This window comes from Topomyia yanbarensis, chromosome 1 (genome assembly GCF_030247195.1).
Source record: "Topomyia yanbarensis strain Yona2022 chromosome 1, ASM3024719v1, whole genome shotgun sequence".
Classification (NCBI taxonomy): domain Eukaryota; kingdom Metazoa; phylum Arthropoda; class Insecta; order Diptera; family Culicidae; genus Topomyia; species Topomyia yanbarensis.
Window position 1 is genome coordinate 50796557 of NC_080670.1, and position 27521 is coordinate 50824077.

Here is a 27521-nt window from a genome sequence, read left to right on the forward strand (position 1 = left end):
CTAATGAATGGCCGTATGCCGCATGCTGTGGCATAAATTGTTTACACACGCGCTTGGTCCAATTTCAGGACAGACCGCACTGTGTGGAAGTCTATTATACCGAGTATAATAGCACTACTTACAATAGCCAGCGTTATGAGGCGAATTTTGAGCAGCATTAAGCATGATATGTACTTCCGACATCATCATGATGATTTTCGTCGGACTAACTAAATTTCGCCTTTAACACCTAAAAGTACCGCAATATTGCGAGCTACCCAAAAATACATTGATTAATCCAAAAATTGGTTTACTTGTTGGGAGTCGGGTCATTCGACCGAAGGTTGGTTGACCGAACGAATTTGTGTGAATGCCATTTAGCCGAAACGGCCAATTGGCGGTAAATGCTGCACTGCCGCGGAAGAGAATCACCGCACGTAGCGGTAAATTGCGTACGCAAAATCAATGATAACACATTAAATAAGTTTTTTTTATCATTTATTTGTAATTTTTAGGAGTTATGTTCGGCTTCCAGTTTTTCAAATATTTAACAAACTTTTCATCCGTCGTATCGGTGGCATGTGTTGCGCCTTTGTCAAGGAAGGTAGTTACCGTGTTATCGTCAAGCACGTTTTCGTATATTGGTGCAATAGTAATTATATTCAGATATTTTTGCGTATTGCCACCGACTCACTTACATGTCGATTTAGTAATTATTCGAAAACAGTCCGTAACTGCTTGAAAAAGGCGTAAAACATGCCGCCGAGACGTCGGATGAAAAGTAAATATTCCACTTGTTAAATATTTATTTGTTAACAATATATAAAAACTACACACGACTCCGTTAAGCTCACGCATTGAGCCGCATCAAATCAACGAATTGGAAGAAATTATCTTTTCTTTTCATGATGTATTGAAGAACCCGTTAAAACTGAGATTCTTTCAATCTACAGTAGGCATAAAACATCCTTACTTTCTGCATCAACAGAACCATGCAAACATAACCTACAACATTGATTCGTGTTTTCAAATTTTGGGATATTTTGCTAATATGTTGTCCCCTTGTGGAGATAAATGGAACTGAAATCCTAAGCTTCATTTTACTATAGCTAATTTATCTGTTCACATTGGCTATTGCATTCTCACGATAGGACTTTACCTTCCGGCAGTCGTGTTATTATCTACATTTAGGCAAATTTCAGAACGTTGTGCACTCAGTGCTCTAAGTGACTTCTGGAGGATTAAATATGCACCACCGAATAATAGTGGTGAGATTAAAGAATGTAAATAAGGAGAAACATAAGTTAACCCTGTAATGCCTTTAACTTTACTATATAAAGCAGATAATCTCATATTACTCTATATATGTATATGGGGAATTCCACGTAAAATTTACCACTCCAAATTTGTTATAACAAATAATGGTTTTTTCGGTTGAAAATATTCCACAAGTTTTTTTTTTCGATGTAGCAGCGGAATTCTTGTGATATTTTGTTTTTAATTTTCAAAAAAATGCTTTCTTTTAAAAAAATCTTTTTTTCGATCGCCAGTACTGTAATAACTAAAAAAAAGTTACAAAATACATGAAACATGCACCTTTTTCTTGACTTTCGAATGATGAAGATTAAGACTATCATTGTTTATTTCAGCGATTCTCAACCTGGATTCTGTGGACTTTTAGGAGACCGTGAAGAGATTTCTGGAGACCGCGAAGATGAATATCTTTTCCGATTGGATATTGAAATTTAAAGCTTTTTTACAAAAAACAAACAAAATCGATCTTTACAAAAACGTACTATCGTCACCTCGGGCTGGCTGTGCACAGAAAATAAAAGTGCCTGTTAACAGGAAAATATAATTTCGATTGACTTTAAACAACATCCTCTTTGGTCTACAGTACATGACGTTTAATCGTTATGAATGATGGAAACGGATCCTAATCCCAAGAAAGTGAGATACATACAGTAACACCACGTGCGAAACTGTCTCTAAATAACGTTTAAAAGTTTAGCCCAGACAGAAAACTTAATTGCGAAGAAACATGGAATAGGGCGTAGAATATGAAAAACTTAAAATCAGGCTATTGAATAAATGGATGACGATAAAATTGTAGTGCGCCTACACGACCTAGCACCACGCATTTGACCGGAACACATTCAAAAATTTATGTCAAAATACGGAGAAGTAGAAACACAAACAAACGAGACATGAGAAAAAATTTTCAGTGGTACTCGCAACGTTAAAATGCGGTTCGCAAATAACGCTGTGCACCTACCGTTGTCAGATTCCTACATGGCCGATTTGTAACCGGACGGCACATTACGGAAAACAATGCTTCTAAGTCGCTAAGCAAAATCGACCTACTACAACCAGAAAAATCGACGTACAGCAAATAGTTTTCAATAAAACACAATCAATTGGCGAGCCAAGAACTGATGCGTTTGGTACATCGAAACTAACTTCTTGTATGAACAACGAAATAACAACGATTGCTCTAGTGTCTCCAAATCAACAGCCAGCACAATAAATGCCGATAAAGACGAATTTACTATTTACATCCATACGAGCAAGAAATAAATAGGAACTTCCGACTTCGAACATTCTGAAAGCTGTACCGATCCATACATGGACGTGAACAATAACGTGAAAGAAGGCAAATCGACTGACTTCTAAGCTGTGGTGGATAACACTGCGAAAAAAAAGGTTCTCAACACGCAGTATTTATGCACAGAGCGAATTTAATCGATACTTTTTGTTGTAGTCTTAGTTTACATTTGTCAAATTCATCTTCCGGCAAAAATAATTTTATTAACTATTTTGCTAGACGTTTCACGCTACTCAACGCTTTGATATTACTTAAACAGTTGATCGGGCGCCTCATGAATTACTTAGTGGTAGGGTAGATGCTCCTAAAATTTTGAATTGTATGCGTACAGTTTAACCTTCCGGCAGTCGCTCTAGTGCAATGAGTGCACGCTGCTCTGAAAATCTAGCGAAATCGTCTTAAAGCAGCTGCGGCTGCTCGTTCAGTGAGCCATTTGCGCGACTTCCGGAGGGTTAAAAAGAATCCTTGTCCCTTTCCACAATTACCCGGATCGTGATCTTATTGGAGCACGTATATACAGAGTCTAGCAAGAACAGCGTCCGACTAACATGCCTTAATCATCCTTCCGCGACGTTCTGGACTGACTCTAGAGAATTAAGGAACATTTTGCTATCAGTAGTTGTACATTGAAGATTAGTTGGCTGCCCCCTGGAATTATGGATTTTCTGTGTAATTTTGAAAGAAAAAGTTCTTTTACATCGATCACAATATCTCAAGAACCAATTTACCAACTTTCTGACTTTTTTCAATTTTTTCGTATTGTATCAGCTACTTCATGTACAAAAATATTTTTATTTAAAAGCCGATTTCAATTTTTTCGGACCGAAGAACTCAATATGTGCTGCACGTGATAGATAGGTTGGACAGTATATTGTTAACTGTAATGATTTTGTTGAATATTTTCGGAAACATTAAGACTAAGAGAAACGAAAACAGCCAACAAAATCAATACAGTAGTACTTTGCTATAATTAAAACATAGTACAAGTATTTGGTTGGTATTTGTGAAGTCGGAAAAACATATTTTGGAAAAAATGCAACCTTAATTCTTTCAGCAATCGGCTGCCCAAATACAATAGCGCAGCATTTTAACAAAAATTTATGATCGAATCACATCAAAATCAATAGAATCTTTCTACGTTAGTCTAATATTAAAATTTTTACTAACGAGATTCGAATCCGGTTCAAACTGACCACTGTGACTAAAATTGCCGACACCTGTGCCCACATCCCCCTTTCGCTCATTCCTCGTACGAGGACCACTTAAATTTGGTACCGAAGAGATGAGATTTTCTAACATTCAAACAACCAACTCCCGCTCTCACGATAAGTGTCAACATGAAATGAAAAATTTTCCACTTATGTCTCGTTGGGATTTTTTTTTGTCTTCTGTGCAATTCGCAGCCATCCCATTAATTCAGGATTAGCTCACAGTTCTCAGCTTATGACACATAGTCATCAGAAGTAAAATAAAAATGCGATCAAAAGCAAGCGTGTGTCGATGGCACCAGAATAAAACCGTGTCGTTTTTTTTCTGTTTGAAGACCGAAAAGTGGGATGAAAATGTGCGAAAAATAACCAAACGTTGCCACCAGGCTCATTACCGTAGGCAAGTGTGTATTTCGCTTCCATCGAAACGATTCATTTTGCAATATAAGTCGGTAGCTGTCGGTTAATTCTTCAGCGCCCAAATAGTTGAAATATTTATTCGAGCAACTGACTGCGGCCGCACACCCGATATTTGAAATGGAGATTCTGGCTGAGACAGAGACGGTTGGTTATTTCTGGGATCACGGCTTAACTTGGGCGTATACACTCATGCGAACCTGACAGGTTGTTGTCGGTTGTTTTATTGACTCGGTTGTTTCGGAATGACATATCTCATGTGACCGTTCTGGGGGTTGTTTCGACACATGCCGCCGACACAGAGGGACAAGGGGTTAACTTCTGTGTTCTACAATTTTAAGCGATGTTATATGGCAAACGAAAAAGGGTAATTTTATTGCTTTATGGCAGTTGCTATTCTTTGCATTTATACCACAAGATGGTATAGTGACGCGCATGGGTGTCGAAAGAGTGACTTTTTGATTCACGGTTTAGGGACAAGGACAGGGAAATGGCATGTGTAAATCTGCTTTTGCCAATAAAGACTCATTCTTAGTAATTCGGTTGTAACGAAAACGATTTCGACAAATCATCATTACGGCGATAAATTTAGTGGTGGTAAAAATGGGATTGAAGCTCTAGCCCTGAAATTGTCCTGTACACTACAGAGAACGACAATTGAACTGCTACAACATTTGAAACGCTATTAGAATGTTATACACATGATGAAATTGGATCACCTGTCATAACTTCTTGATTTACTATAAGTCTTACTAAAAGAAAATTATACCTCCAAAATGAATTTAGACAATATGAGTTGTGCAGTTATTGATTTATTCAGGGAAAGAACTCAGCACAGGTTGATTTTTTTTTAAATTGTGAACTCTGGATTATGAAGCACTTTGCAGGATTACTTTTCAGCATTGGTTTGGCCGACAAATACACCAGGATTTAACCCAATGGATTATTCTGTAAAGAGAATGCTCGAAGTAGCATGAAAGTGCAGAAGTGGTTCACTGGAATAACATTTCAGAAGAACACTCACGAGCAAAGTACAATGTCGTAGGTCATCTTAAACATGTTGCGCTCAATGGTAGATAAATTGAGTTAGGTCAACGAAATATGACAATTGGGACTATTTCCAAGGATATTTGACTTGATTTGAAATGATATACTTTGTGTTAATTTACATGACACACTTCAATTGCCGGACCCGGAATGTCATTCTGTCTGTCTCCTAAGAATCGATTGCAAACTCTATCGAAACTGAAAGTCTAGTTTCGCAAAGAAATGTAGTAGCATGGCATTGTTATTTGCAGTGGGATCCTCAATTTTTTGTGGATTTTCAAAATGCAGGAATCAAGAAACAGAATAACGGCACATAAATTAGTGTGAGAGGCACGAAAACAAATTAAAAGTCTGTAGGTGACGCTCTGATAATGAATCGAGTGATAGATAGACAGAGTGAAACGAGAAGTTGAAGTAATAATAATATTAAAAATATTATTCCAAATCAAATGAATTTGCAGGAACGCGTCGAATCAATGTGCACTTATATTATATTGTAAATGGAATGGGTCATTGGAAAACCTGTAGAGCTAACACCTGCTACGTTCCGAGACTAAGTTGTTGGCATGGATTAACCAGACATTTTTATAATGCCGCTGCCGACCCGGGGAAGGTTAATGAATACACACACTTTAGGGTGATCAGTAAGACATATCATTCATGAATTGATTGAGGAAACGGAAATGCCCTTTCGTTTCAAGTTATTATTGAAAAAAATCAAATGCTTGCAAAAAAAAATTTAAACTTTAAAAAAAACTATAAAGAATTAGAGTAATTGAAAATGTTTAAAATATTCAAAGATTTGATTTATTTAAAAATATAAACAATAAAACAAAACAAAAATAAAAATTTACAAAAGTAAAATGATCATTTAAAAAATTTCCAGCGCCACAGCATGAGCCCCATACAATAAACAATCGCTCAATTTTTTTTAATTAAATTGATTTGAAATATTCTAAGAAAGTTGAAAATAATAAAATCAAGAAAAATTTTAAAGATCTTTAACAATAAGAAAATGTATGTTGAAAAGGTTTCAACAAATTTTAGGCTATTATAATAAATCTTTCGAAAAAAGGCCGAATAATGCAATTATTGCACAAAAACGCTACAACTGCAAAAATTACCAAAAAATTGAACATTGCAAAAATTACATATAAGGCAGTAACTGAAATAACTGTATCTGGAAAAGTTGTAAATTTTAAAAATATTTAAAAATTGTGAAAAATGCAGCAATGGAAAAATTTGAAACAATTGAAAAATGCAACAATGTAAAAATTTTAAACTATTGTAATAATTATAATTATGATTATTATTAATTCCTAAAAGTTTTGAATTTTCTCCGTTTTTTTTTTACAATTTTTACAATTGCAATCTATTTTCAATCAAGCATCGAAGACAACTGTCATGATACTCAATATACTTCTGCTTTTGCCCGAGCCAGCGCAAAGCGAGGGACAAAGAGTTTCTATTATTTTGTGTGTATCGCCGGTGGAAACCGTGCTTTTATTTAGACCCACGCTAAAAGATTCATTTTGCATAACAACTTGTTTTAAGTAGTGTGACTGTTTGTTACATCGCTAAAATCGAGATCCTTACATATAAAGTAAAATGGAGTCAAATAGACATGGCGGTGCAATAGGTATAGGGCATTATCTTCGCTATGTTATTGCAGAGATCGCTCTTTGACAACATAAAGAATTTTAACAATTTGGAAAATTTTAACAACTTCAACGAATTGAAATGTTTTAAGAAACTAAACAAATTAATCACTTTAAACAATTTTAACAGTTTTAACAATATTAACAATTTTAACAACCATTTTCAACAATTTTGCCAATTTTACCAATTTAAATAATTTAAACAATTTAAACATTTTAAGCTTTTTAAGCAATTTAAACGATTTAAACATCTTAAACAATTTAAGCAATTTAAATAATTTAATAAGTTTTAACAATTTTAAACAATTGAAACAATTTAAACAATTTAAACAATTTAAACGATTTGAACAATTTAAACAATTTAAACAATTTAAACAATTTTAACAATTTTAATTAATTTAACAATTTAAACAATTTGAACAATTTTAACAATTTAAACAACTTGAACAATTTTAATAATTTCAACAATTTTAACAATTGTACCAATTTAAATAATATAAACATTTTTTTCCATTTTCATATTTTTTATATTTTGTTCAATTGCATCAAATTTTACATTTCTTACTATTTTTGTAATATTTACAGTGTTTACTATGTTTTAAATCTATCAATTTTTAAAATTTTACTGCCCCTAAATATTTAATTTTAATTTTTTACAATTTGGACCAGTTTTAAGACATTTCCAATTTGTTTCAACTCATACAATTTGAATAAATCATTCAATTGCTAAAATTTCATAATTTTTTGTAAGAAATTGTAAAAATTGAAAAAATTATAAACAACATAAAAACTCAGCTCGAATATTGAAGAAACAAAAATATTAAAAAAATTGTATAATTTGCAGAAAATGTATGAAGGGTAAAGTTGTTTAAATAATCAAAATCGTAAAATTTGCAAAAAATTAAAATTTTGCGATAACTATAAAAAATGCAAAAATTTACATAATTGTAAGGCTTTTAGAAATTGGAAAAATTGTACATGTGATGAAAATTGAATAAATTCTAAAAATTTGTCAAAATTGCTAAAAATATGAGGATTGCAAAACAAATGTAAAAATGGTAGAAATTATGAAAATTGTAAAATTGGTGATAATTTTAAGTTTTATGGTAAGAAATGTAACAATGTACAATTTGCACAAATCTCAAAAATGATGAAATTGACCAAAAAATACATTTCAAAAATAGTAAGATCTAAAACAAAATATAAATATTGTAAAAATGATTAAAATTCTAAAAGTTCTGAAAAATGTAAACATAGCAACAAAAATTGTTCATATGTATTTTCTATCGGCCTCTGTTCACACTAAGTGCCAGATACCAGAGTGGTTACTCCACCCTATGGACTCTAGCCCATCAACACCTGGACCGGGACCAAAAAACTTTTCTTCCCCTCCGGTGGAAGACGTGGCCAGAGCGACCTCAAAAAACCCCACCGATTTCGGCTGGGATTGATCCCGCATCCACTGGGGTTAGGAGTAGTCACGCTTGTTACGCAACCACCGACGACGTCTTAAATAGTAAATTTTTCTATACATTTTAAATTATGTAAGAATTGTAAACAATTTAAACAATTTAAACAATTTGAACAATTTAAACAATTTAAACAATTTAAACAATTTAAACAATTTAAACAATTTAAACAATTTAAACAATTTAAACAATTTAAACAATTTAAACAATTTAAACAATTTAAACAATTTAAACAATTTAAACAATTTAAACAATTTAAACAATTTAAACAATTTAAACAATTTAAACAATTTAAACAATTTAAACAATTTAAACAATTTAAACAATTTAAACAATTTAAACAATTTAAACAATTTAAACAATTTAAACAATTTAAACAATTTAAACAATTTAAACAATTTAAACAATTTAAACAATTTAAACAATTTAAACAATTTAAACAATTTAAACAATTTAAACAATTTAAACAATTTAAACAATTTAAACAATTTAAACAATTTAAACAATTTAAACAATTTAAACAATTTAAACGATTTAAACAATTTAAACAATTTAAACAATTGAAACAATTGAAACAATTGAAACAATTGAAACAATTGAAACAATTGAAACAATTGAAACAATTGAAACAATTGAAACAATTGAAACAATTTAAACAATTTAAACAATTTAAACAATTTAAACAATTTAAACAATTTGAACAATTTAAACAATTTAAACAATTTAAACAATTTAAACAATTTAAACAATTTAAACAATTTAAACAATTTAAACAATTTAAACAATTTAAACAATTTAAACAATTTAAACAATTTAAACAATTTAAACAATTTAAACAATTTAAACAATTTAAACAATTTAAACAATTTAAACAATTTAAACAATTTAAACAATTTAAACAATTTAAACAATTTAAACAATTTAAACAATTTAAACAATTTAAACAATTTAAACAATTTAAACAATTTAAACAATTTAAACAATTTAAACAATTTAAACAATTTAAACAATTTAAACAATTTAAACAATTTAAACAATTTAAACAATTTAAACAATTTAAACAATTTAAACAATTTAAGCAATTTAAACAATTTAAACAATTTAAACAATTAAAACAATTTAAACAATTTAAACAATTTAAACAATTTAAACAATTTAAACAATTTAAACAATTTAAACGATTTAAACAATTTAAACAATTTAAACAATTTAAACAATTTAAACAATTTAAACAATTTAAACAATTTAAACAATTTAAACAATTTAAACAATTTAAACAATTTAAACAATTTAAACAATTTAAACAATTTAAACAATTTAAACAATTTAAACAATTTAAACAATTTAAACAATTTAATCAATTTAAACAATTTAAACAATTTAAACAATTTAAACAATTTAAACAATTTAAACAATTTAAACAATTTAAACAATTTAAACAATTTAAACAATTTAAACAATTTAAACAATTTAAACAATTTAAACAATTTAAACAATTTAAACAATTTAAACAATTTAAACAATTTAAACAATTTAAACAATTTAAACAATTTAAACAATTTAAACAATTTAAACAATTTAAACAATTTAAACAATTTAAACAATTTAAACAATAAACAATTTGCCGTAATATTTGTAAAAATTGCTAAAAATGTAAAAATGTGAAAATTGAATACGGCACAAATTGTTATATTTGTGAAAACATTAAAAATATCAAATACAGTACAAAATGTACAACAAGAAGGTAAAATTGACGGTAAAATGGCAAAAATCTTAACAATAGTAATAATGGCAAAAAATAAAATATTTAAAAAAATATAAAAATTGTTCAATCTGTATAAATATAAAGATCACAAGAATTGAAATACAAAAAATGCGACAATAATTCAATTACACCATAAAAAGTTAAAAAAAAAATTCTATGAAATTTCAAAGAATTGTAAAATTTCAGGAATAGTGAAACTCATAAATATAGTAAAAGTTACAAAATTCAAAAAATGTAGGGATTCTAGAAAAGTAAAGCTTGCAAAAAATAGCCAAAAATCGTGATTCCTCTTTTACTGCAGATTGTGGATATCAAAATGCGTTAAGCTCAAATAAATCAAAATGGCGATAGGTATCAAACACTGCAAGATCCATTTCTCTGCTGGAGAGCGAAATATTTTTAATAAAAGAAAATTATGTTACTGAGCTTGCTCACAAAATAACACCGCATTGAGTTCAGCAGTGGGCATAGCCTAGTTGGTTAATCCATTGCCCTGTATAATTTAACTTCGCAATCTAGAACTGCTAGCTAAAGTAAGTTCTACAAGAGAATGCGTTTCGCAATACGGAAATCACGAAATATTATTAGAGCAATTTCTTCCCGAATATTAAAACGGAGTCCGTGGGGTGAGAATATAGATGAAACATTCGATTTCTTCTTTTATGTATACGTGATCAAAATACATCCTATGCTCAGACCACAGCGTTTACGTATGAAAAACAGATTGCCATGTGCCAATTCGGTAAACAAATTGCACACTACGAAAAATCCTGCATGGTGCAACGCGGTATACGCAAAAAAAAGACAATTACACTGCTACCAAAGCCAATACATGATCGTTAGATTTCGATAGCCTCAATCAAACACAAACTATTCGGCCAACAACAGTTGTACCCAGCACTCACAAATCGGACCGGACAATACAGAGAAAAACAGTTAAGGAGGCGAATTTACAATTGTACCTCACATGGCGAAAAAACTGCTAAATAGAACAACCGACCAGGAACTAGTTGTAAGTCACCAACAACGTTGGAAGAATGGACAACGGACTGTAAGGCACATCTACAGAAAGTGGACTGAACGACCTACAGGCATTATTAGGCGACGTTAACAAAAATTTGATTTGTGTTGTTGTAATCTTCTTCGACAAGTAATCAAAAAATATGAAGCGCTGATACTTCTAGTGGATTGTTGTAATCGCATTGCCAAAGGGAATATCAGCGTTTTCCACATGTCACATCTACGGCATTCGAGACTGTCTAATTTATACACTGTACAATTGAATTTTTACCATATGGTATAACAACCGATACGTGTTTGAATTCACCTTATTCTGGTAATTTTTGCACTCTATATTTTCCACTTAAAAGCGAAAGCAACCATAGCTGCAATCAATAATAAATAACCATCTTTTTCACAACACGCCATTAGCACGGATAGCATCCTTGCAGGTTATTATTGTTACTGCAGTGAGAAGATGGCCAACAGCATCAGCAGCAGCAGTAGCAGCACTCTCTGTAAGCTTATGGCCGCCAAGGGAATCGACGTAACTTCCCTTCGAACTGGGACCATAAATATATGAACCGATCTTTCGCGTGGTTTGCTCGTTTGCCACTTGAGGTCAACCAAGGGAAGCGAGCGGGCCACTACATCAATGGACATAAATAGAGTTTCAGAAGTGCAACAAGAAACACCGATAGGGCAGCCATTTGGGGATGCAAATAATCGTAAAATTTTGTTCTGTTGCAATCAATAGTGTTCGCCGATGCTGCTGCTACTGCTACTGCTGCTGATGATGATGGGTGGTAATATAGATAAAGGATAGCGTAGAATACAGTCCCTCCTTCTAGATTAGAACGTTCGATGTTTCATTGATGAACGAGCTTCGTTTTATGGGCCCTGGGACGCCTTTGTCCCTTACTAGCGCTTTTTAGTAGAGCCAATTCGCAACCAATGAACGAAGGGTGTAGTGACATCCGTTAAACTAGTCAGACTTGAATCAAACTGCCAGGCAGCCCCGTGGTATAAAGTTCTACCAAATTGGGGGCCGTAAAAAAGAAACTTTAGACTCGCATGCCATGCTCGGCTAAGTTGAAAAACTTATGGAAGAAATAAACAAAAAGTTTTGGTTTTACAGGCTCTGGTAATAAAGACGAAGATTGAACTGTGATAAAGTAGCGAAGGAGAAATTTTTCTTTCTGCACAAGGCGAATCGACGAAAAATTACAGTCCTGAAATTGAAATTTGGTTCATTCGCCTCGGCGCTGTGCAACAATAGAGCAAAGTTGGAAGGCGAAATGAAATAGAACATAAAACTCGCGAATCGCTGCTACTGCAATCAGCGCAGGATCCAGACAGTGCCGGATACAATATTGGACAACATCGTAAGAGTCATCAGTGCATTTCTACTAGAGACGAAAGGATCCTACAAAAACTCAAACGCAGCATTAGTCTCGCCCTTAACACGACCCTGGCTGCCGACGTAAACCAGCAACAATGAACACGGACAATAAATGATAAAATAGAATAAATGGCAATTCTTTCCCTGCTGCTACGCTCTGTCCCACCGACCGGCCAGGAACCGGACGAAGAAAGCGCAATAGCGTAGTATCTCCGCTGCCAGAGTGTGGTGATTTGTTACGGTTCTTCAGAGTCAGATTGGAGCTATTTCCAATGGCGAAGCAAGCGGACAATAAAAAGGTCGAAGTACCATATTATTTTGTGTGAAATCCTTGTCCCCGCCTCCTGCTGAATGATGAACGGAAAAGCTGTTGTTGCCGGAGCTACCCGACTCTGAGACTTCTCTGAAGCACTCGACATTTGTTCCGGAGCTTAGAGATAATTGTGGGTATTGTATGTCATAAGCATAATACGATCCAGCATCATTTGGAGGATATGCGCGCTCATTTTTCCAAAGTCGTTGCTCGGCATCGCGAAGGGCGGCATAAACGGGGAGATGGCAATTTTTGGCTCGTATCACATATCCGGTAATGTTTGTTGGAATGAAATTTAAAATTGCTACAGTGAAATTTTCTAAGTCACGCTTGAATTGTTAAATGGAACTTAAGAATTTCTCTTTCATTTACGGAATATGTCAGGAAATATTTTTTCATTCTTTGTCGCACCCAACACGTCACTAGCGTTCCGGTCTTATCACAGGTAATTGAACTCGATCTCACGGGCGTGTCTCCCTACACGATTTGATATAGTTCGGCACGCTCCCAAAATAACCTAATTTCCAACAAAGGTAGGTACTTATAACTCTTTTCCTGCTATGATAAAAACTAGGTGTAGCAACGGTACAAATGTCGAAAGAGCCACAAACCAGAATCGTTTTGTGGGTATTCAAGGAATGAACTGCTCACGTGTTTTGTGACATACGTGACAATCTTTGTTTGCAGGATACCCCAAAATTTGGCCTCTCGAACAAGTCGCAATTTATTTGTTGTCACTTGCAATAAAAATCAAAAGCTAACCCACCTTAGTCGGAACTAATCCATTGAATTTTCCCAAAACTACATCTCATTCCAAGTAGTGCTAAATTGATATGACACACTTTGTTGGAACTATATTTTCATTATTGCTCGTGTTTATTATTTTTGGCAGATGCCCCGGGTTGTAAAATAAACTGTCAACGCGTATGTAAAATGAAACAACTTGTTTCGCGTCAATGTGGAATCCAAGGGGAGGATTAGTACTTGGCCTACAAATTCTACCGAACTTATAAAGATTCTCAACCAAGATGTCACCCCACAAACGCACACCATATGCAACGTACAAATATAATAGAGATTTTGGAAATTCCTCCTGAAAAATAAACAATGTTAAATTCCTACTTCCGAGTTACCCACTCTCTGCTCGTCTAGCAGTATTATAGTAGTAGTTACCCGAATCAGAGACAGAGCAATGTTTTGACAGATAAACGACCGGATTGACTGTTTCGCAGACGCATCCGCACCCGCGCACGCTGCCGGATGCGGATGCATGATTTATTGGGGAACAATTTCCACTTACCTGATCACGTGGTTGACGCAAACGATGCTGTGAGGCTTTTGCTTATCGTAGATAAGCGTCGCCTGCGTCACGACCCAGGCGTAACCGCCGGTACTGGCCAGAAACCGGTACCGGGCCGTTTCGCTTTGGCCTTTGCTGATCACTGAAAAGAGAGAGAAGAAATACGAATTAGAACGTTAGCAAGGTGTAAAAATTTTTTGAAATGAAAATACACTATATATTAATTTATGTTCTGGCAATGTGCAATAAATACACCCAAAGCTAGAATCCGAAAAAAACAATTTGGCATTGAAGATACAAGTGTACTGGTTATAAATTCATGTTTGATACAGACATGCTAGCGTCTACACGGAAAAAAATCCGTTCATTAATTCATGAACAAAAAATAACGATTCCGTGAACTGATTTACGAAAATCGTAACCCTATAATTACAGATAATAAACCTAGTATTTATGAAACCATTTGTTTTTTCAAAAAAAACTAGTTTGCTCCAGAAACATACATGGCGTTACATTCCAACGCTTGATTGGGTTACTGTGGTTGCTCGCTGGACATGTGTAAATTTTGTCATGATTCTTGTTCATAATTTCATGATTACAGTGGTTTGTATAAAGTATATCAACTAAAAGAACCGATAGTTAAACGATGCTCATGAATTGGGGAGCTTTGTCGCGATTTTCGTCGTAATTTCTCATCACATTACCATGATATTTTATTCCTGAGTTCACTGTTGGATTTTTTCTAGCAGATTATGCGTGATTTTTGTTCATGATTTCAGGACCTTAGTCACGATTATTATAATTCATATTCATGTAATTGTCATATTTCATTTACGAGTTTTGTCTCAGATTTTTCTGCCAGAGTAGTTTATGTTTATGATATCAGGATCTTAGTCACGATTTCCGTAATTTCTACACACTTTATCGTGATATTTTCGTCCTTAGTAGTGAGATCCGTGTTCATGATATTAGTCACGATTTTTATATTTTAGTCACGAGAGGAGCGATTCGTGTTCACGATTCCAGTATCTTGGTCTCAATTTTCGTCTTTGAAATCCTTGTTATCGTGACCTTTTATTATTGAGTTCAATTTCTAATTTCACACGTGGATTAATGTATCTCATATTCATTATATCAGCAACTTTATCATAATATTTCTTTTCGTCTTATCATGATATGCTATATTTTATTTACTATAGGCTTTTTAACTCGGAGTAACGAAAGTCTGATTAGCGGTGTCTTGTTTTGTGAACTATACCACGAGCGCGATTTGTGGCTCTAAAATGTCCGGACGTCATATTGAACCCTATCAAATGAATAAGGATGTTTAAGATCTTAATAGTTTTTTATACCTGCTGCTCGCACCTATTACTAGTCGCTGGTTAGCTGGACATAATATTTCAAGAAAAAACCCAATTTTTGCTGAATATTTCACATGAAAAATTTTATGGCCATGTTCAGATTTGCATGAAATTGATTATTATTAGGAATATTTTCTAAATATCACAAGCACTCAAGATTGATCGTGAATCACGTACTAGGTATCATGAATTAATTCACGAATCCATGAGTAAAGTTTGATTTTTGTGTTTCGAATTCATCATGTCAGTAACTAGCACCAACAAGCCAGTTGCTTTAGGAGTTCACATGTGTGTAAGTAGTGCTAAATTGCTAGACAACCCAGTTGGTGTTATTTACTGACGAGATAAATTCGAAGCACATAAAGCAAACTTAATTTGCGTTAGGCCTTGTGCCCTCAATGCGCAAATTGGTTTAATCCAATTTTCCCTTTTAGAAATTACTATTGCACAAAATTTTACGATTTTGTGAACTATTTCACCAACACGAATGGTCAATCGTGAATATTATACTAGGAATCAAGAAACACATGTACACGTATTCACATGAATATTTTATGATTTTGTAAAACAATTTCACGGACATGCATGGTCAAGTGTGAATATTATACTAGGAACCATAAACCGGTTCACGTTTGCGTGAATAAGATTTCATGATTTTGTGAACTATTTCACGAGCATGAATGGTAAATTTTAACTAAAATACTAGGAATCATGAATCAGTTTACGAATAAATGAACAATATTTTATGAAATAAAAGATGGCTTTTTGGTCACGGATTTCTGGCAAAAATATTTATTTTACGTCAAATGACCAACGTTTCGAAGGATTATCCCTTCATTTTCAGGGCAAACAATAGGTTTGAAAATAATTAACTACAGTTTTCGTATAATACAAACATGATGCAAATTTTACTTATAACGACGACAAAATATTTTTTTTTCGAAAAGTGGGGTGTAACATTAAGATTATTTCCAGATACGGCTTTTCTACACTAAAAAGTACATACAAATTTATATTGACAATAATTTGAACAAATTTTAATTTGGACATTGCTAAACTTACACAAATACTTCCCGCGCACATCAAATCAGATTAGACATTAAAATATATTTCAGATCGACAACAGGCCGTAAAGACGACCACGCACGGAGAGAGTGCGTGAGTGATATTGCTGTTGGTTAATGCGTAAAAAAGTGTAACAAACCAGAATATGTTGCAGTCAAGTTATGTTCTGAAATTGGTTGTGGAATTGTCTATGAAAATGTGACACATTTCCAGAAATCCGTGACCAAAAAGCCATCTTTCATTTCGTGAAACAAAGTGGTCGCTCCAGTTTTCCTGCTAAACATTTTATGATTTTGTGAACTATTTCACAAGCATGAATGATGAGTCGTGACTAATTCGCTAGGAATCTTGAATCAGTTCACGTATACTATGCATGAATAATATTTTATGATTACATGAAAAATTTCGCGAGCACGGATATTGAATCGTGACTGATATATTAGGAATTATGAATTAGTTCACGATGATTGAAAGCATTCATGAATAGTATTCCAAGTTTCGTAAAATATTTCACGAGAAAATGTTTTTATTTTGTGAACTAATTCACAACCACGAAAACCAGATTATGTTCAAAATGAAATAAATCATAAATCAGTTCACGCCGTATTTTCGGTCTCTGAATGACGTTCCTAAATCTATGAATAGAATTACTAGTCAAATCCGACGCTAGCTAAGTCCTGTCACTAAATGAGTGTCATTTTTTTAAATCGTTTATTTGACACGGCTCATTGCTGGTAGCTTCACAGAGCCAGAATTACATTTTTTAATATTTACAGAAATAAATATAAAAAAGCCTTTGTGTAACAATTAGATTTTCCCCACGCAGTCTAGTGCGCGCAGAAATCTTTTTCCTTGATTTGTTTGCAGTGTCGCCCGATAATGACTGAGAATCATCATGTTTGCTTGTTTAAATGATTGTCATGATTCTGATGAGACGAAGTCGAAACGCAAATTCCATAAATAATTTAGTTATAGGTTTTGTGTCCTTCACTAGCAAAGATGGTTTTAAGTTATTTTCTCCTTAGTGAAGAAACGATTGTTGCTGTCTAAATTTTTCTCCACTAAGGAGAAAATAGCATAAAGCGTTCACATATGTTGTGTGAACTGTTGGATTTTAGTGTCAAACTGGCACCAATTTGGTGCTAGTTTAAATTAATCAACTAACTGGTCCCAAGTTGGTATCAGTTACTGACAAGATAAATTCGCAGCACCAAAATTAAGTTTTGTAAGTTGAGTGTTTTTCACTGACGCACAAAAAGATTGATAAATGTTCTCTTTAGGGATCATTTTGGACATCTTGTTAATTTCTGTGATTGGTGTATTCGAATTTTTTTTGATTCTCAGTGAATTTGAATGCACTATGATTTCTTTCACACGCAGATAAACCCAAATACTGTGCTACGTCAACTCTTTGAAATCGCTCGAAAGATTGGCAGTTATCTGAGACTTTAGTGTTCTTCTGGACTCGCAAATGCAGGAGAAAAACTACATTCATAAATTCAAAGAAAAAAATCACGAATTCATTAAGTGAACTGTTTACGAACACCATGACCAAGCACTCCTGCAATCATGAATATCATCGTATTCATGAATTTATTTGTGCTTCCAAAAAACTAGTTCACGTCAAAAAATACATGACGAACACTCGAATGTTTGGTTGGTATTTGTTTCCTGAATATGTGTCATTTATGATTATAGTTCAAAAATTGCGGATGCACTGATTTGTATTTACTATATCGACTAAAGAGCTGAGAATTACACGAAGTTCATGATTTCAAGCTAATTTCCTGACATTTATATTTTCTACGTACGATTTCGTGGAATATTACTCATGAGTATACAATCGGATGTTTCAGGCACAGTAATGTGATTCATGTTCGTGATTTTAGGAGCATAGTAACGATTTTCGTAAATTCTCTTCGCATTATCATGATATTTTATACGTGATATCTACAGTCTTGTGGATCATGTTCATTATTTCAAGAGTTTTCGTAATTTCCATTGGAGTTATCGCGCTATTCTGAGTTTATTTGTTTGGCTGCATAATGTGATTGTTCATAATTTCAAGAACATAGTCATGAATAATGTTATTCCATGAATTCACTCGGATTTTTCTAGCAGAATAATGTGATTAATGTTTAAGATCTCATGAACTAAAACACGATTTTCGTAATTTCTTTGTTTACGAGCAAGCAAGATAGAACGTTAATAATAGGGGAACCCGGGGCTGTCGTGCATATTCGTGAAAGTGCCATTCTGAAATATTAATTTTGGCAGCTCAATCTCATTTTTCAGTTTTTTTTTAGAAAGGAGATACACATTATAACGGTAAAATCGTGATTAATGAAAGAAATAAAAGTGAAAAAATGATTTCTGTTTGGGTGAAAACAGATATTTTCAAGACGCTCACTATTTGTGTGCGAAATAAGCGTACGGGCCTATTCGGACCCCCTACTGCATCAACCACCGTTCAGCGGCTTGCGGCTACGCACACGATTGCACACGCCACATCAAAGAAAATATGCATCAATCGACAGCTGTGACTAACCAGATTAAGTTTTTGTAACGCAATTTATTTTTTTTTGCTTCTTAAAAAGTTTCCAAAATAAATATTTCATAGGTAAACATAATTCCATTGTATAAAAATTTAAAAAAATGGCGATCTGAATTGCCCAGTAGGGAGGCCGAATTACCCCTATATTGTAAAATGATAGAAAAACGTAGAGTTTTGCAAATAGCGCTGCCATGGGGTGGTACAAATGAACTTTTATGACAACAAAATGTATCTGAGGCTTCAAACTAAAAATTAGGACCTTTAACCGATAAATTCTTTCACATCCATCTAAGGGCGATTTGCTTGGAAAGGTCCGAATATACCCGGGTTCCCCTATTCATTCCATCCTTTGTAAGGATTCCGATCAGTTTATTATCTCATGCATCGTATTCGTATCATTCATTTAACTTATTTTATTCATTTTTTTTCATTATAACGGACCATTCATAAATTAAGTGATGCTTTTAGGGGAGAGGGTTGCGACGAGTTGTGACATGTTGTGACATATGGGGGAGTAAGCTAGAACGTTACGTAACATGTTTTTACAGAAGAAAATTTTTTTTTTGAAGAATTTGCTTCGTAGTAGGAGAGAGGGAATGGAGAAATTCGTGACAATTTGTTACATGGTGGGAGGGGAGAGTCAATTTTGGGCAATTTTTGGGTTACGTAATTTATGAATGTTACCTAATAAAATCTTTTTCCGGTTCACACATTTTATTCATTTTAATAATTTGACTAATTTTGTTCAGTCATTCATTCTATTCATTTCATCCAGACACAATTTAACTTATTCAATTAATTACGTGTTTCTTTACTCCAGGGTTAATTTTATCCATATTAATCATATTATTTGTCTTATTAATAAAATTTTTCGTAACTTTTTTTTTATGAACTAGCTTTAGTGGCTTTCGAAGAATACCTAACTTAGTAAGTATTTAGCGTTTCGGATTCTCCTCATCAGTAACTAGCACCTTGCTGGTATCAACTAAGTTAGGTATTATGCCCTTTCGCACTAAAACCAGTTCATTTTTTTCATAATTCCAGGTGTTTGGTACTTAAACCAAAAGACTGTTTTGGATTCCGCTTTTCCCATAAGCAAAGTCCGAACTTCTGTGCTTGTCTTCCGAGACATCACTTGGGACAAGCCAGTCGTTTATGTTCATGCAAGGCGTATGACTTTTTGAATTTGGCGTCTAACTAGTGCTAATTTTGGGTTTCGATTTAGCATCTAACTGGTACCAAGAAGGTGCTAGTTACTGATGAGGAGAATCCGAAACGCTAAATACTATTTTTTTATTTTATTTATATTATTTGTTTCATTTATTTTAATCATTTTATTAAATTGTTAATTTTTCCCAGTTCATATATTTTATTCAGTTTCATTTTATTAATTCGGTTTAGTCACTTCTTTCTATTATTGGATGACAGTTTGTTAGCTTGAAACAATTTAATTTACTTATCCATTAAACGCACAGTGTAGCATTGTAACCAGGGATGCCCAATTGAAATCTGTTTTACGATCAAAAATTTTATTTACCATCTGTAAAGACTAAAACAGAAAAAATCGGTATATATTTTGTGTTAAATTTCCAAAAAATCTGTGAAAAATCACTATTTCAATTTTTTTTAAATGTTCATCAAAATGCCAAAAATCTGTCATCTGTTAAAAAAAATCTGTAATCAAAAATTGTGACATTACTGGAAAATCTGCGAATACGGTAACCTTGATTGTGACCCCGACAGCGCAAAGAAATGATCGAGTCGCAGAAGAAAAATACATATTTGATTAACAGATACTAAACTGTTACTAAAGGGGAAAACGGATTTTTAAAAAAAGTTTAATAAAAGTGACACCATGCCCAATAAATTCTCATACAAAGTCAAAGGTATATAATAAACATCAGTTACAGCATATTTTTCGATATAAATTCTTGAATGACTTCAGGCACTTCTCAACTCTAGTGCAGATGGCACGCACGATTCCCATTGACATGTCGTCCCACATTCGTTGGATGACGATTTTGAGCCAAATTAGATGTTGAACGCAATGTTTACATTAACATCACGTGCGTAATTGTACTTTGATAACGTTCAAAAGATTAGCCCAGGCAGAATACTTTATATGCAATATGCAACATGGGGTCGAATATGACAATGTTAAAGCCAAAAGTCACGTATGTCTGAATGATGACAAAATTGAAGTACGTCTACACGATCTGACCCCGCACACTAATCCTAACTACATTAAAAGATTTATGTCGAAATGCAGAGACGTAAAATGCGTCACGATAAATTTTTGAGTGATTATCGGCATTCGATTGGTCAAAGTTAGGCTAATCAGAATTATCCAGATGATTATTGAAACCGAAAAACATTCACTACATAAGCGAATAACGCTGTGGACATACCCCGGTCATATCTTAACGTGCCAGTTCTGTAACCAGACAGCATGTTACGGAAAGGCATGGGACGAAACCGTTAAGAGAAACCAATTAAAATCAACTACAATCAAAACCTTCGAAACAACGATTGCGTCTAGAGCCTCCAAATAAATAAACAGCACACCCAACAAAGAAGCCAATGCCGACGAAGACGGATATGCAATAGAACAAAAAACGAAAAAGATCATCCCACCAAAGAAAGAAAGCAGTACCGATGACGACATAGACGTGTACGATAACGCGAGAGAAGACAGACGGATTGACCCAAGTTGCGATGGACAACACAGCTAATGCTTCACGACCGAATAAAAAGGATCGCAGCACACAAGAGTAACTAAAATTTAATTTTGGCTCAAACGATATATTGCTGCTAATGGTTATTTCTTAGTTTGAACAAAAGTTTGAATAAACAATTTATAATTCGGAGGTCGAATTTTAATGTCCCTCCAACCACGCTAATACTGCTAAAGGCTTGTCTTCCGAGACATCACTTGGAACCTGTAAGTTGCTGCTTATGCAAAACACGACTTTTTGGATTTAGGATTGAGCGTCTAACTAGTGTTTGGTGCTAGTTTAGATTTATCATCTAACTGGCACCAAGATGCTGCTAGTTACTGATGAGAACCAAAAACGCAAAAAACTAGTTTCAAAATAAACACAAATTTAAAAGCGTTGCGTTGAACGCAATATCCACTATCCTTTAAAACTCGCAAAGGATACACACCTACTTTGGATAATTATGGATCCCTAAACCCCATGTCGTTCACCGTTTTCTAAGTAAAACACTCAATTCGATTTAATCGCAGATAGAAGTACTCATTAGTGTGATTAATATTTTATCACTTTGAATTAATTACACCCTTCTACGGAGAGAAAAGTGGTCGTCGGTTGTTGGAAATTCGTCTAGCATAAATATTTAGTTTCTGTTTTCGTTGTGCTCATCATATCGTCTAGGAAACAGACGAAGCCACCAAAACACACACACGCCACAAATTCTCGTTCAATGCACTTTCACTTCCTGGCAATGCATTTCGGGACAGAACAAAGAAACTGGGAAGCCCACAAATATTGTAATCGAAACAAACAACCTAGAAGTATATTGATTAACACCCAAAGCCATCGGTCGCAGGGTAACTCTAAGGGTAGAACATCATAATGCTTAAAAGGATCTCGTACAACATGTGATAAATTTGCTATGGACGGAACGTGCTCAGAATGGGTACGTAAATTTAATCAACGATTTGAAACCCCTTCCGAAAGAGTTGCTTTCGTGAAATAACGGCGCTCTGTACACCCTGACCAGCCACAATTCAGAGTATGATGTTCCCACCCAAGGGCACCGGGTTTGTCCTTGAGGACTTTTGGGGCGCACAGAAAGGTTGTAAATGCAAGCGAGTTGGCTAGGGCAACATCAAAACTCTAGAGTTGTGCTGCGATGATGGCGTGCTGTGCAGGCTTCAATCGTTCGTTCATTCGTTCGTGATGATAGTCCCTAAAATGGCACTCGTCGGAAAGAGTTAGTTGCATGGGAAGCCGAAGGAAAAAAAAAACTAAATAAAATTAGATGGGAGTCCTTTTCGGTTGCAGCTAAATTGAAACGTGTAACAAAATTAATGTTAGTTGATGGGATACATTTTTAATGAAAACTGGTTAACTTTTCTAAACCAGAAATTGTTTGTTAAATGCTAGTTCAACTATGGAGCCACTCACTTTCACATTCGCATGCACATTCGGTAGTCCCCCGGCCCAAGTAAAACCCAGCTGTTGCAGTAAATTTTCAACAATGTTCACCTTTCTTTGCCCCGGTAAAAAGGTACTTTTTATGCAAATACACCTGCACACCTATTTGAACAACTGAACAGATTTTCCAACTCTATTCAAAAGAGCCACACGCTCCCCGGGCTTTGTTCAGCTCGCTACCAGTCCCGAGCGAGCGAGTGAATCCTTTCGACACAAGCTTAGAAAGCTAAAAGGTGTGGAACACGAACTGCACACCACAAGTGCAACAACCAGTTTATGCCGAAAAATTGCCATCCCATGCTAAAGAACGTCATTTGGAGGGATGCCAAAACTTTCAACCACCACCACCACCACGTCAAACATCGAAACTGCTGATGACGATAGGCGACGATGGGATACCTTGCTTCATGAGAACTTCAACCTGCCAACCATTCGACACCCCCGTCGGTGTATTGACAGTATTGACGTGCCCAATGGATTTGCGACTGCTACCCCTTTTGAAAAATAAGGGTTGGAGAGGTTGGGTGTCATAGCAAGCTGGTTGCATTTCAAGCACATCGTACGCCGTACAATGCCCGGTTTCAGCGTGAAACAAAAGGAAAAACAAGTCGCACAACCAACCGCGTCACAGTATGCGCGACACGATTGCATTCGAACCGTTTATGAATGCCAATTGTATGATTGTGCCTGTTCGGTTGTAAATTCTGAATCATGGGGGATGTAGTCGTGATCCGGGGAGGTTAATTTTGAGTTTTTAAGCATCAGTTATGAATTATGTCGTTGGTTGATTTTGGGATGAAAATATACAATTCGAAATAGTTAGGATCAATTGAATTACAGAATGACATGAAAAAACACTTTTAACAACAACCCAACTAACTGAAACCACCAACTCATGACCACAGACAACAGCTGCCAATCAAATACCACCCTGAAGGCAGACCAAGACTGGATCAAAATCGGCTGCACCGCTGCTGAACCGAAAGCATACAAACTCCTTCATCTGCAAGCGAAGGAAAACTGCACCCAAGCGAAAGTCCTATTCACTTCTACCACCTCCCCTCCTCCTTGGATCATGCAGGAGCAGTACTATGGGTGGTGCTTTTCTTCACAACCAACCATGGCACCGGCAGGCAGGCAGCAGCGAGAGTGCATTACTTTGAAAAGCACGAGCAATGGGGTAGAATTTCATTGGCGTGAATTAACATTTCGAATCCAATTGATTTAATTTTCCTCCCGGCACGTTCTGCAGTGCACGGCACATCGCATCGGTTAGTCAGTAGACATCGAGTTTGATTCGATAGCAAGCTGGGGCTGACTGGCTGGTTATACCCACCTACATACTGCGCACTGTTGGCTTTATCGGTTAGTTTGTTCAATTGTTTCTGCCCTCTCCGCCGGTTTTTTTTCTTTTTACTCCCGTTTTCCCTGGAATGATGATTTTCGGGGCGTACAATCACTCCTTTCTTTGTTCCAGCATTCGTGCGATCCTGTCCTATCTTTGATCTATTGATTCAGAGGGGGATTCGACCCTTTAACAATTGACTTTTGTTTGTTGGCTGCGGTGCAGAAGTGAATTTGACAGAAGGAAATTGACTGACGTAAGCTGTCGCTCGGGGTATCACTCGCAGCAAACTTCGTGATTAGTGGGATTTGCGATGGTGCAATTTCTTAAGTAGTGACTGTTGAATTTGGTGCCCTTTGTTCATGAATGAATCACAATAAACTTCTTTCGGCAGAAGATAAAAATCAGCAACTTGTCAGTTTGCTTTCTGAGAAAGTAACCACCCACAATGGAGGCGCATGGTAACACGATTAGAGAACATTTTTGCACACTGCAAACTGTAACGAAGCATATCCAAACAGCTGAGGCATGTTAATTACCGTTTTATCTTTCCCATCGGGTATATGTAGCAAAAAGATAACAACCAACTGTAGAGTGACAGCAGGAGCACACATCAATCATAAACCGTGTGACCATCGCCGCTGGCACCACCCGTTTCGGTTGCCAGCTCATCGATCATTGTGTGCAAAATTTGTGGTAGGTAGTTTTCCACATTTTCGCACTCTTTGACGGACAGACAGTGGCACAGCAGCGTGCTGTTGCGGAGGTGGAAAGGTAAGACAATTCGTCTGCTGCTGCTGGTTCGGGTTTAAAATAGATCCGAAAATTTCAAGGCCTAATCTGCTGACCGCGGGAACCGTTGAACTTGAGCTTGAGGCATAACTAGCAACAAAGTCAAGACTGCAGCATGTGATCCATGGGTGACAGATTTCGACTGCGGATGTTAGAGCTGGCAGCAGTGAAGCGTTGGATTCGAGGTAGTTTTTTTTTAAAAAAAAGACCTCTCGGATTTCCTACAATTTCATACAAAGGTATTAAAATATGTTATCGTAAATAGGCTACGGGCTAGAAAATATCAGCATATCTTTTTTGAGAGTTGTCCTACTGGAGTTGTAATACTAGGTCAGAATCGCTCACTACAATTGCACACGAGACGGGAAATGTCACCCACTAAAACACTGCTTAAGGCCATATGCAGCGGGCCGTGATTCTGCATGTGACATTGTACAGTTCAGATATGTGCGGGAGTAGGGACTTTGCGATCGCGTGTATCATCGCGAAGGCTCGAGCGATTGTACGTTAACGTGTTCGATCGCGTGTGCATTTGTATACTAACGGGTATGTAACTTCGCGTGTATAAATTCTGTTTTACAGAGTCGCGTGTGTTCTTGGATGATCGCGCGCGAACTGTGAATCTGATACTTAATTTTCGGGGATCGGATGCTAGAAGCTAGATGTTCTTCCTTATCACTAAAGTTGTCGGTCATGTAGCCATGGAACGTGTTGTCCAGCGGATATGAGAGCTTTCTTTTGTAATTGGTCCATTTGAAGGTCTGGACTTAAGTTGCTGGTACCGAGGATAGAATCTTCCGGGAGTGACCAATACATGACTACTTACATTTCAGAATAGATAATATTTTAGCTTTAATCGAATTCCTCGTCAGGTTGAAGTCAAAAGCCGTCGCCACACTGTTAAAATATGCTAAAGTCCGGTAACAGCGCTCTGGAGACCATAGTTGGTTCTCCTGAACGGACCTCGCAGAAGACAGTTCGTAGAGTGTAATGCTCGAACGCGGGCTTTACGATCCAGACGTCCGAGGATTGTAGGCCAATCCACCCTGGCAGACAGTAAGTCCGAGACGAACAGAGCCCAAGAGCAGTCCCTCCGGATGCCTAGAGCGTCGAGCTGTATTAACTGACAACGGTTTTCGTAGCTCGGCAGCTCAAATCTGCTTTGTCAAGGAAGATGTCGGAGCGTATGGAACGGCGCACAGTGGCTGGAGGCTGGCCAAAACCTCAAAAATTTATTTTTGAAATATTGATATTTTTTATTTTTCCTGAATTTCTCATGTATTGAATGATGTATATTCAAAATTTGATTATCATTGGATAAGAACACGATTTTTAACATGAGTTTAAACGTAGCAAAGTCCGAACTTTTTAATGATTTTCATTTCCGAAACCACCATTGCTCTGTTCACTTTAAATGCATGTTGCTCTTTTGATTTTGGTCCGATTTTAGCACAACTAGTTTCATTATGTAGACGAACGAAAGACCTTGGTTAGTGAATAAAATACATTTGGTAAATTTACTTGGAACTATGACTTTTTAGTTTAAATATGTTTGAGGGGGTCAGATCAAAAATAATTTTTTCGCTAAGGTATTCTGTACAAATTTCGGAATCATGTCGGAACGGTCACATAGTATACACACCAAAAAAATCTGAATTTTATCGTTGACGTAATTGCAAACATGACACAATTCAACAAACCGTAATTTACGAAATGACAGAACATTACCGTGTTCCATTTAATTTTACATGAAACATATACTTTACATGCGTAATGACTTAAAATTACACTTCCTACCATTCAGAACAAACGCTGTATGTGGAGTAAAATTACATGATTTACGAAATTAAACGTCATGTAAAATTAAAATCAAACGTAAAACTAAGTCATTTTTTATGCTCGTATATGTCATGGTCAGGAGACGTAAATTTACACTATTTTTTCTAGGTGTGTACATTCTATGGGAAATAACCTCTACTTTTCGAATATCATGGTCTCGTTCTGCGCCTAGGTGCGCAAAATTTTTTAAGGAGATTTTGAAGCTTTGTTGCTGATATGGAG

General features: G+C 35.2%; 1 protein-coding gene across 1 annotated transcript in view; it reads right to left on the reverse strand.

Moving 5' to 3' along the window:
• Positions 1-27521, reverse strand: part of LOC131677590 (protein similar) — a 359630-nt gene that overhangs the window by 244324 nt on the left and 87785 nt on the right. The window contains exon 6 of the mRNA XM_058957482.1: positions 14163-14304. Within this exon, the coding sequence (XP_058813465.1) occupies positions 14163-14304 (142 nt within the window). The remainder of the gene's footprint in view (positions 1-14162; positions 14305-27521) is intronic.